The sequence below is a fragment of the Macaca nemestrina genome, chromosome 1 (assembly GCF_043159975.1).
Source record: "Macaca nemestrina isolate mMacNem1 chromosome 1, mMacNem.hap1, whole genome shotgun sequence".
Lineage (NCBI taxonomy): Eukaryota > Metazoa > Chordata > Mammalia > Primates > Cercopithecidae > Macaca > Macaca nemestrina.
The window spans coordinates 116,544,012-116,556,229 of NC_092125.1; the positions used below are offsets into that span (position 1 = coordinate 116,544,012).

General features: G+C 42.7%; 1 protein-coding gene across 2 annotated transcripts in view; it reads left to right on the forward strand.

Annotated features, from left to right (window-relative positions):
• LOC105479115 (CD58 molecule) overlaps positions 1-12,218 on the forward strand; it is a 55,971-nt gene continuing 43,753 nt past the window's right edge. Inside the window, exon 1 of one of the 2 annotated variants that reach the window (XM_011736927.2) lies at positions 1-124. In XM_011736927.2, coding sequence (XP_011735229.2) covers positions 55-124 — 70 coding nt within the window. In that variant the 5' untranslated portion in view covers positions 1-54. The remainder of the gene's footprint in view (positions 125-12,218) is intronic. The other variant, XM_011736928.2, reaches the window with a different exon arrangement.

A 12,218-nucleotide genomic window follows, 5' to 3' on the forward strand; every position in this document is an offset into this window, starting at 1 on the left:
TGAACTTAGGGCTGCTAGTGGCTGGGTATTCGCGCAGAGGCGGGCCGGCCAGCCATGGTTGCTGGGAGCGACGCGCGGCGAGCCCTGGGGGTCCTCGGCGTGTTCTGCCTGTTGCGCTGCTTCGGTGAGTGAATCCTGCTCCAGGGGCCCCGCGCCGGCCGGCGGGTACTGGGCAGCGCCCAGGCTGGGTGGACGCGCCGGGCTCGAGGCGGGTGCCGATCAGGGACCGGGTGGGGACGGGTCGTTGTGGGCCGGGAACAACTCAGACGTGGGAGCCTTTTCAGGAAAAGAAAGTTGTTATTTCATCGCCAGTGTCCCTCATGGAGTCAGCAAGGAACTGTGGCCTCAGGGAAGGACGGGCTCCGGCCCGCTCGCCTCTCTTGCCGGGCCCGCGCGCCCCCACTCCCGCCCTCCCCCTCCCGAGCTCCAGTGACCAAGTTCCTTCCCGGGCCTCCCCAGTAACGTCGCTGAGCGCTTCCGCGGACTGCAAAACTTCTTCCCAGCCGTGAACGCGCCCGGGACGGGGTGCGGGCGCGGATGCCACCTTCTTGAGGGCGACGCCCGGTGCCCTCAGGGCGCGGTGCAGTCCCCGCCCACGCCGCGTCCGGCGTATCAGCAGAGAGGACTTTTCAGTCGCCCCACAGCGAGGAGCGGGGAAGCAACTAGGAAGCCGAGTCTCACTAGGGAAGCTGCAAATACAGTGATTAACAGCATCAGCTGTAGGGTCAGATGCCTAGCTTTGGATCCTGGCCCCACTCCTCACCTGAGTCATGAACTTTTGTGAGTTCTCTAACTTCTGTTCACTTCAGTACCTTCGCTTTTGAAGAGAGCGCCACTCACATGAGGGAAAGGCTAATAATAAACCCACTTCATAGAATTACTGGGAACATCAGTCATTCAATAAATATTTACTGAGTATCAATTGTATGTTAAGCACTGCATAATAGACGGGGGATACAGTAAGGTACGCACAGTTCCCTGCCTTTTTGAAGCTCACCTTATAGTGAGGGAGAGAGACAGTAAGTAAATGAGTAAAAACATGGATGCTGAATGGTGATAAAAGTAAACATTTACTAGTATAGAGATGAGTAAAGCAAAGAAAGGGGAGATGGAAGTCGTTAATATTTCAATTTAGTTTTTTTTTTTAATTTTGGAACAATTAAAATCTTAGGACAGTTGCAAAATTAGTACAGTGAATAGTTGCATACTTTCTCCTTGAATCACCAGTTAACTGTCACATTAGTTTTTTTTGTACACACACATCTATTATTTTTGTCAAACCATTTGAGAGTTTCAGACCTCATGACACCTCACCTGTAATTCTTCAGCATATGTCTGGTAAGAACAATAGCATTCTCCAACAAGTCACAGAATCATCATGGTCTGGAAATGTGGCATTGATACAATACTGTTTCCTGGTAGAGAACCCAGAAGCCAGTCTTGCACCACATACTTCATTTGGTAATCATGCCTTTTGGACCCCCTTTAACCTAAAAGTGTTGCTTTTTTTTTTTTTTTTTTTTTTTTTTTTTTTGGTACTTTATGACATCATCATTTTTGAAGTGTCTGAGCTGGTTGCTTTACCGAATGTCCCTTGGATGTGGATTTCCTGCTTGTTTCCTCATGATCAGATTCTGGTTGTAACTCTTTGTTAGCAGGAATACTACATAGTTATGTTGGGTTTTTCTCAGTGTGTCACATCGGGAAGCAGATGTGGTCTGTTGGTCACATTATTGGAGATGTTAACTTTGACTATTTGGTTGAAGTGAAGTTTACCAGATTTCTCCATTGTAGAGGCACCATTTTATCTTTGTAAGTAATAAGTGATGTGTTAAGTGATGTTTTGAGGTTGAGTGAATATCCTGTTCTCCAGCCACTGTTTATTCAGTGGTTTTAGTATCCTATGGTGATTCTTCTCAGAATCCATTATCACTAAAATATTTTATTTAATTTTTTGAGACAGGGTCTCACTGTGTCATCCAGGCTGGAGTGCAGGGGTACTATGACAGCTAACTCCAGCCTCAGCCTCTGAGGCTCAAACAATTCTCCCACCTCAGACTTCTGAGTAGCCAGGACTACAGGTACATGCCACCATGCTTGGCTAATTTTTTCTTATTTTTTGTAGAAACAGGGTTTCCCTATGTTGCCCAGACTGGTCTTAAACTCCTGGGCTCAAGTGATCCTCCCTCCTTGGCCTACCAAAGTGCTGAGATTACAGGCAGGAGCCACCACATCCAGCCACTAAAATATTTTCAAATGGTAATTTTCTTTCCTCCCTCCCTTTCTTCCTCCCTCTCTCCCTCCCTTCCATCCTTCCTCCCTTCCATCCTTCCTCCCTTCCCTTCCCTTCTTTCCTTCTTTGTTTGATTTTCTTTTCTCTATTCTTTTGAGACACGGTCTCACTCTGTTGCCCAGGCTAGAGTACAGTGACACAATTATGGCTCACTGCAGCCTTGATCTCCCAGATTCAAGCGATCCTCCCACCTCAGTTTCCAAGTAGCTGGAACTACAGGGACATATCTTCACGTCCAGCTAATTTTTTTGTATTTTTTATAGAGACGGGGTTTCACCATGTTGCCCAGGCTGGTCTCGAACTCCTGGGCTCAAGCAATCCTCCTGAGCCAGTTTCCCAAAGTGTCGGTATTATAGGCATGAGCCACCCAGCAATTTTCTATTCTGTTTTTCTATGTATATTTATTGGTTTACATTATTCATAATGAATAGCTTTTGCACACACATCCTCTCTTTTTTTTCTTTTATTTTAGAATGTTGTATGGACTCATGGATTCTTTTTTAAATATGACATTCCTGTCATCCATTTTGATGCTCAGCGACCCCACATTTGACAAGCAGGAACCCCTTCAAGCTTCAGAGTCCTTTTGCTGTGTTCCTGTTTGATTTTAAACCCTTACTTTCTGGCACAGAAAGATATTCTGGACTCATTTTGTAGTGTTCCTGCCTCAGCCTTCAAATCATTAGGTTCCCTGGGTTTCTTTTAGTGAGAGATGGTATTTAGAAATCAAGTTCTGGGTGCTAGGTGTGCCCACAGGTACTGGCGTCATTGCTTCTCAGCCTTGTCAGTTTTCAAAGTTAAGAAATGGAGTTTTTACAAAGTCAGGAGTTCACCCTGATACCTTTAACACTAATAATCTTACTGCTCAGTTCTTCTCCCTCTTCTGCTTTTCCGTGTTTGCATCTCCTTACTCCCACAGTGAGAACTCTGTTCTTAGTAGCATCAGTGTATTTTCCTAATCTACGTTAAACCCCAAATCATTTTACAGTTGTTATAGCAATCTACTACCAACTACAAACTTACTAAATACAGTTAAAGATTTCTTTACAGTTCCTTTTATTTTTCATTACAGATTATCTCCAGCTTAGCCATGGTTTGACTTAAGATTTTTCAGCTCTACAGTGAGTTTTTCAATATATAACTCCATAATAAGGAAAATCTGTATATCCCAGTGAAGATGTATGCAATACCATATTCAAAAGTTACTTGAATTCTGGCCAGGTGCAATGACTCATGACTGTAATCCCAGCACTTTGGGAGGTTGAGGTGGGTGGATCATGAGGTCAGGAGATTGAGACCATACTGGCTAATGCAGTGAAACCCTGTCTCTACTAAAAATAAAAAAATTAGCTGGGCGTGGTGGCATGCACCCGTAATTCCAGCTACGTAGGAGGCTGAGGCAGGAGAATGGCCTGAACCGGGAGGCAGAGACTGCAGTGAGCCGAGATCACCACACTGCACTCCAGCCTGGGTGACAGAGTAAGACTCCATCTCAAAAAAAAAAAAAAAAAATGTTATTTGGATTCTTTTTTTTTTCTAACTACCCTTCTTAAACAAGGTAACACTCTATGTATTTTTTTGTATCTCATTTTTTCACTTCACCATACATCTGGAAAATCATTCCCCATCACTTGATAGAGATCATCCTCATTCTTTTTCACAGCTGTACAGTCCCCCATAGGGTGGCTATATGGTATTTAATTCAGCTACCCTCCGCTGGTTAGTATTACATAGTTTAGTTAGGGAGGGTCTCTTTAATAGGGTGACAGTTGATCATACACTTAAGGAAGTGAGAGATAGGCCACAAGGCTTTCTGGGGGAGTGATATTCCAGGTATACTACTCAGGATCCTGAGATAGGCTTCAAGTGTTTAAGAAACTTCAAGGATACCATTGTGGCATAGAGTGGTAGAAAATGAAGTTGTAAAAGTAGTCAGGGATGGATCCTGTAGATAAAGTTTTTAGGGCCTTTTAAAGATTTTGACCTTTTTGCTTTCAGTGACTGGAAAGTTTTGAAGGATTTTGAACAGGGGTGAAATTATGATGACTTGGGTGTTTAAAAGAATTATTCTGGCTGCTGGATGAATAGTATGTAGAGGAGAGAAGAGGAAGAGCAGGGAGGTTGGTTAGGCTGCAGGGGCAATGCAGGAAAGGAATCACTGGGGGTAAGAGATATCTGGATGTGTTTTGAAGGCGGAACTGGCAGGATTTGGTGTGGGCTTGCATTAGTGGAATGACATGTGGATAGGGCCTGGGTAGTGCTGGGCAAGTAGCAAGAGTTTGGAAGTATGAACTGGGCTGAGCATGGTGGCGCATGCCTGTAATCCTAGCACTGAGAGGCTGAGGCAGGCAGATCTCTTGAGCCCAGGAGTTCGAGACCGTCCTGAGCAACATGTTGAAACCCCATGATATGGTTTGGCTCTATGTTACCACCCAAATCTCACCTTGAATTGTAATAATCCCCATGTGTCAAGGTCAGGGCGAGGTGGAGATAATTGAATCATGAGGGCAGTTTCCCCCATACTGTTCTCAGATAGTGAATAAGACTCACAATATTTGATGGTTTTATAAATGGGGGTTCCCATGCACAAGCTGTCTTTTGCCTACTGCCATGTAAGATGTGCCTTGCTTCTCCTTTGCGACCCTTCTGCCATGATTGTGGGGCCTCCATGGCCACGTGGAACTGTGAGTTCATTGAACCTCTTTCCTTTATAAATTACCCAGTCTTGGGCATGTCTTTATTAGCAGCATGAGAATGGACTAATACAGTCAATTGGTACTGGGTAGTGGGGCACTGCTGCAAAGATACCTGAAAATGTGGAAGCAACTTTGGAACTGGGTAACAGGCAGGGATTGGAAGAGTTTGGGGGACTCGGAAGAAGACAGGAAGATGTAGGAAAGTTTGGAACTTCCTAGAGACTTGTTGAATGACTTTGACCAAATGCTGCTCATTCTAGATGGAGATGAGGAACTTGTTGGAAACTGGAATAAAGGTGACTCTTACTATGTTTTAGCAAAGAGACTGGCAGCATTTTGCCTGTGCCCTAAAGATATGTGGAACTTTGAACTTGAGAGAAATGATTTAGGGCATCTAGTGGAAGAAATTTCTAAGTAGCAAAGCATTCAAGAGGTGACTTGGTTGCTATTAAAAGCATTCAGTTTTATGTGTTCACAAAGATGTGGTTAGGAATTGGAACTTATGTTTAAAAGGGAAGCAAGGCATAAAAGTTCAGAAAATTTGCAGCCTGATGATGCAATAGAAAAGAAAAACCCATTTTCTGAGTAGAAATTCAAGCTGGCTACAGAAATTTGCATAAGTAATGAGGAGCCAAATGTTAATCACCAAGACAATGGGGAAAATGTCTCCAGAGCATAACAGAAACCTTCATGGCAGCCCCTCCTATCATAGGCCTGGAGGCCTGGGAGGGAAAAATAGTTTCATGGGCTGGACCCAGGGTCCCCCTGCTCTATGCAGCCTCCAAACATGGTGCCCTGCATTCCAACTGTTTTAGCTCCAGCCATGGCTAAAAGGAGCCAACATACCACTCAGGCTGTTGCTTCAGAGGGTGCAAGCCTCAAGCCTTGGTGGCTTACACGTGGGGTTGGGCCTGTGGATGCACAGAAGTCAAGAATTGAGGTTTGAGAACCTCTGCCTAGATTTCAGAGGATGTATGGAAATGCCTGGATGTCCAGGCAGAAGTTTGCTGCAGGAGTGGGCCCCTCATGGAGAAGCGGATAGCTGTAACCTGCGAAGCCACAGGTGCAGAGTTGCCCAGGGTTGTGAGAGCCCACCTCTTGCATCACTTGGATCAGAAGGCATGGAGTCAAAGGAGATCATTTTGGAACTTTAAGATTTAATGACTGCCCTATTGGATTTAGGACTTGCATGGGGCCTGTAGCCCTTTTGTTTTGGACAATTTCTCCCATTTGGAATGGATATATTTACTCAGCACCTATACCCCATTGTATCTAGGAAGTAATTAACTTGCTTTTGATTTTACAGGCTAATAGTTGGAAGGAACTTGCCTTATCTCAGATGAGACTTTGGATTTAGACTTTTGGATTAATGCTGGAATAAGTTAAGATTTTGAGGGGCTGTTGGAAGGGCATTATTATGTTTTGAAATGTGAGGACATGAGATTTGGGAGGGGCCGGGGTGGAATGATATGGTTTGGCTGTGTCCCCACCCAAATCTCACCTTGAATTGTAATAATCCCCATGTGTCAAGGGCAGGGCCAGGTAGAGATAATTGAATCAAGAGGGCAGTTTCCTCCATACTGTTCTTGTGATAGTGAAGAAGTCTCACAAGATCTGATGGTTTTTATAAAGGGGAGTTCCCCTGCACACACTCTCCCTTGCCTGCCACATTTAAGACATGACTTTGCTTCTCCTTTGCCTTCTGCCATGATTGTGAGGCCTTCCTGGCCATGTGGAACTGTGAGTCCATTGAGCCTCTTTCCTTGATAAATTACCCGGTCTCAGGTGTGTCATTATTAGCAGTGTGAGAATGGACTAATACACTCCATCTCTACAAAAAGTTAGCCTGGTGTGGTGGTGCATGCCTGTAGTCCTAGCTACTCGGGAGGCTAAGGTGAGCCTGGCAATTGCTTGAGTCTGGGAATTTGAGGCTGCAGTGAGCCATGATGACACCACTGCACTCCAGCCTGGGTTACAGAGCAAAAAAATAAAAAATAAAAAAGGTAGGAACTATTTTATTATTGACAGAGTCTGCCTTATTCTGCTGTTGTTGACATTTTACAGATCCTTTATTGCCAACTATCTGCATAACTAGATTTTAAGTTCCTTGTAAGCAGGAGTGAAGTCATGTATTATTTTTTAAAAATTTTCCTTACATTGATCTTTTTTTTTTTTAATAGTACAGATTGTTAAATCTGGACATTAGATGGCAATGTATTTGTCAAGCATTTCTCCATTTGTAATTATCTCACATTATTATGTGAGACTTGTTCATGTGCTTTGCTGGAATTGAGACTTAGACAGTCTGTGTTTTTTTATTTAGCAAAGATAATCCAAGTTAAAATAGTGTTGTGTGTTCCTATAGGAAAACTAGGCCCAGTGTTATAACAGAGTGTAAATAATAATAGCCGCTAGGAGGTAAGCACCTGCTGTGTGCCAGGAGCTATGCTTCAGATTTGAGATGTTTTTATTTAATTGTCACACTAATTTTATTACATAGGGAACTTTTAATAGGAGAAGAAAGCTTAGGTAGGCTCAGTAATGTGTCCAAGTTCACACAGCAAATAAGTGGCAGAGTGAACTTGAATTTTGATTCTGTCTGAATCAAAACCTATTCCCTTATATGCTCTGTTTTATCCCTAGCCTGAGATCCACTAAGCAACTTTTTGAAGATTTCTTATATGCGACATGTATACGTTGTCCAATGAAATTCTGCTAAACATGTGAAATTATATAGGTCAGCACAATTACCAGTCATGCAAAATTGCATTTAATGTCATAATTTGTAATGGTGAGGGGTGCTTCTTTGGGACATAGAATTTGCAATGGGAATTTATTGACATATTTATTATTAACATATTATCATATTTACACTCTCTAGGTACCTACATTTCACTCCTAGACACTTTTGCATAATCCCAATAACATGATAACATCTATAAAAATTAACACTAATCCTACCTGTATTCAGATTTCCCCAATTGTCACAAGAATGTCTTTTGTTAAAAAACCCAGATCTAATCAAGTTTCACTCATTGTATTTATTGCTATGTTTTTGGTTTAATTTTGATGGGCATCTTTCAGAAGTTTTAAAATAGTCTTAGAACCTCTTTTTAAGAACCAGATTTGAATAATTTATTTTATTGACCTCCATGTTACTCTAACATTTCTTTAGTAAATACAGGCTTTGAGGGTAGGCATTGGTTTCTCTGTTTAAAAGTAGAAACTTTGTCTGTGTAAATCAGCCCTTATATGTGTAAGTTTTCTGCCTTTTGGTTTCTTCTCATGGTGTTTCTGCACAAGTGCCTAAGCTTTTTTGAAGCTTTACTTGAGGGGTGACCAGAAGTTTTTACTTAAGGACACAGACCCTTAAATCCTGCAATGGCAAATCTCACCTTCCATCTCAGGGTTGTAAGTGAAACCAGGATGCAGCCGTTTTGCTTTTCTCAGACAAGCTCAGGTTTGAATATAAAATGTGACTGTAAGATACAGAAACTGTCCCTAGAAAAGGAGGGGAAAACATTTTAGCAGTTCCTCTTTAAAGATAACTTTCAGGCCGGGCGCGGTGGCTCAAGCCTGTAATCCCAGCACTTTGGGAGGCCGAGACGGGCGGATCACGAGGTCAGGAGATCGAGACCATCCTGGCGAACACGGTGAAACCCCGTCTCTACTAAAAAAATACAAAAAACTAGCCGGGCGAGGCGGCGGCCGCCTGTAGTCCCAGCTACTCGGGAGGCTGAGGCAGGAGAATGGCATAAACCCGGGGGGCGGAGCTTGCAGTGAGCTGAGATCGGGCCACTGCACTCCAGCCCGGGCGACAGAGCCAGACTCCGTCTCAAAAAAAAAAAAAAAAAAAAAAAAAAAAAAAAAAAAAAGATAACTTTCAATGCCTGCCTGTTAGCCTCCAAGGAAAATGCTTTTTGGTTATTTTATAGGTTCTAGTGAACTTTGCTTACTTTACAATGTTCCTCAAAATGTTTGTTGAGATTAGTGCCTCAATTTCCATTGGGCTCACCAGTCTGTAGTTTCTTGAACATTTTCTTCGTATGCCTGTTAAAAATTAAAAGAAAATTGAAGCTTAACATACACATTCAGAAAATAATACAAAATCAGATTAATAAGAAACTAATGAGACTGTGCCGTCATCAACTACTTGCAGTAGAGTTTCCCAACGATTAATTGAGTATCTAGAAAATAACAAGGATTTTCAAGGAATTTTAGTGAAATGATCAATAGTGTATTGAAATACCTTCAATCAGATTTTGGAGAATAGATTTTAAAAGACTCACATTCTTAACCGATCTAGTAAGAACCTTATTCCCCAAAGTATACTGTGGATCTCAGCTGTATCCTGCCTAAGAAGAGAACAGTGAAAGGAAAATGTGGCCTTTGAGCATGGTGGGATGTGAGTGTCTTGAAAGGACGGGCTAAAGAAGTGCTCTCAAATAGAAATATAATATGGAACATGTGAAATTAATTTTAATATATTTTAGTTAACCTAATATATCCATAATATTTTCATTTCAACATGTATTAGGTTGGTGCAAAAGTTATTGCGGTTTTTGCTATTTTTTTAATGGCAAAAACCGCAATAACTTTTGCACCAACCTAATAGTTACTACAAAATAATATTAATGAGAGATTTTATGTTCCACTTTTTAATACCAGGTCTTCAGATTCTGGTGTGTATTTGATACTCAGAACACATCTCCATTTGTACTAACCACATTTCAGGTTCTCATTAGCCACTTGTGACTGATAGCTACTGTGTTGGATTGCACAGGTCTAAAGGGAAACATCTTGAGAAAGAGGTTAAGTGCAAGAACAAGAATTAAAAAGGAAACTATTTGAGCATAATATTAGAAAGAAAAGTTGATTTAGAGAACCAACATCTTAATTCTTAATGAACTTATCGAGGAGGCAGATATAGATAGCTGAGAGCAAGGTCCGGGAAGTTTCTGGTCTCGGGGACCAGGGGACTTGTAACCGTTGGGAGACAGGTGGCTGCAGTTTCAGTATGAAGTAGATGGGGGCAGAGAAACTGGTGGTGGTGTGACTGAAATCAGTGAATATCTGCCTTAAGGAAATAGAGAAGTCCCTAACTGGGACTGGCTAAGGGTAGAATCGACCAGGAAGAAAGAGGAATGGCCCCAACCAAGGCATCTGATGTTCTGGCCAACAGTGCAGGCTCTGGGGCCGAATGCCTGTGTCTGGACACCAGCTCTGTCCCTTGCTAGCTGAGTGACTGCGATCAGCTGACCCTCTCAGTCCGTTTCCTCATCTGTAGCCTGGTGCTTCTGACTCTTTGATATTTTCTGTCAACCAAGTGTCCAGCGGAGTGAATCAAGTTATTCTGATAGACATGTTCTCAAAAAATAACTCATTTCTCACTCTCCCCCCAGATGTTCTTGGGATCACTCCCCTGCTTTTCTGGGCTCTCTGCTCAGATACCAACTTTTGACTGCCCCCCATGCCATGCAACTTCTTTCTTTCCCAGTACTCCTCAGGCCCCATACTCTGCTTTATTTTTCTCTACAACACTTACCATCATCCAACATAAAAGGTATTTACTTTTTCATTTATTATGTTCTTCCCTCCACCGAAAAATAGACCCCGAGAGAGCCGGGATTTTGTCTGTTTTGTTCAATGCTGTATCCTGCCTGCTTATTTCAGTGTCTGGCACTTAGGCAGGACTCCATGAACAGTTGATGAACAAATAAATGAATGATAAGAACTACCTCAGATTTGAGTTGAGGATTAAATGAGTTAATACACAAACAGCTCTTGGAACAAGTGCTTGTCACATAGTAAGCCTGCAGTGAATCTTCATGCTGCTGCTACTGTTAAATATTATTACTGAGGCTGAGCTGGCCTAGGGCTCCTTGGATTGGACTTACTAAGAGCTAGGCAAGAGACACAACTGTATGAAACTTGCTTGAGTTAAAACAAAACAAACAGTGCTACTCCTCTTTATTATCTCCATGCCTGGTAAGCACATTTCCTACCCCCAAAATTGGGACTGACTAATATGAGAATATTATGCCCTTAATAGGACAGGTTATTTGATACAATACTAGCCCAGACATTTAGGAGATTGGCCACTCCTCAATACTGTAAATGCGTATATGGATAGAGATGTTGCTTCCCAGATTGCCACACACCCTGAGACTGCAAGTAGGCATTCACTGAAAGTGTGCTGTGATGTGAAGATGAAACACAGAGAAGTGAGATGAACAAGGCTGTGCTCAGTGACCCATATCCAGATAAACCCATCTGCTCACTTGGGAACAAAAATGCCCCAGGACCCTGCTATCTCTGGGCCTGCACAAGGCTTTAACTGAATCACCATTATGATGTCATATATTCAGAGGGAAATACCAATATTCATATATTCAGGTACTGAAACTTTTAAGGGAATTTTTCTTTCTTTCTTTTTTTTTTTTTTTTTTTTGTCAAATGAATTTTTACTTTAACTGCTAAAATCGGTAGGCAATGTGAGCCTTAAGATATTTTAGAGAGAGAGAAGTATCTTGAAATTACATTGTTTGTTTCTAAGAACAAACTCAAGAAAACCCTTTCCTCCAAATCCCAGAAGAGTGATTAGCTTGTCTCTAAGATATGGCATTGGCTGGGCACGGTGGCTCATGCCTGTAATCCCAGCACTTCAGGAGGCCCAGGCAGGAGGATCACTTGAGCCCATGAGTTTGTGATCAGCCTGGGCAACATAGTGAGACCTTGTTTCTACAGAACATACAAAAATTAGCTGGGCGTGGTGGCATGCAACTGTAGTTCCAGCTACTTGGGAGGCTGAGGCAAGGGGATCACTTGAGCCCAGGAGGTTGAAGCTGCAGCGAGCCATGATTGCACCACTGCACACCAACCTGGGTGACAGAATGAGACCCTGTCTCCAAAAAAGAAAGGAAGGAAGGAAGGGGAGGGAAGGAGGGAGAGAGGGAAGGAAAGAAAGAGAAAAAGAGAAAGAAATGGTGTCCATGAACCTCCTCAAACTATAGAGAGGCTGTTTGATTGGGGCTAACATCCCTGAGTGGGTCCAAGTTTATCTGGTGTGGTGTCCTACATCCTATAACACTTAGTAGGTAAAATCTACTTAAACTTGAGAGGGAACATCTCAAAAGGAACAGCTGTGGAGTTGGGAAGGGGGAGCCCGCAGGTCCTCCTATCTTGCTTTGGTGATGAGGCAGAAAGTGGGGCTGAAAAACAGTCTGTTT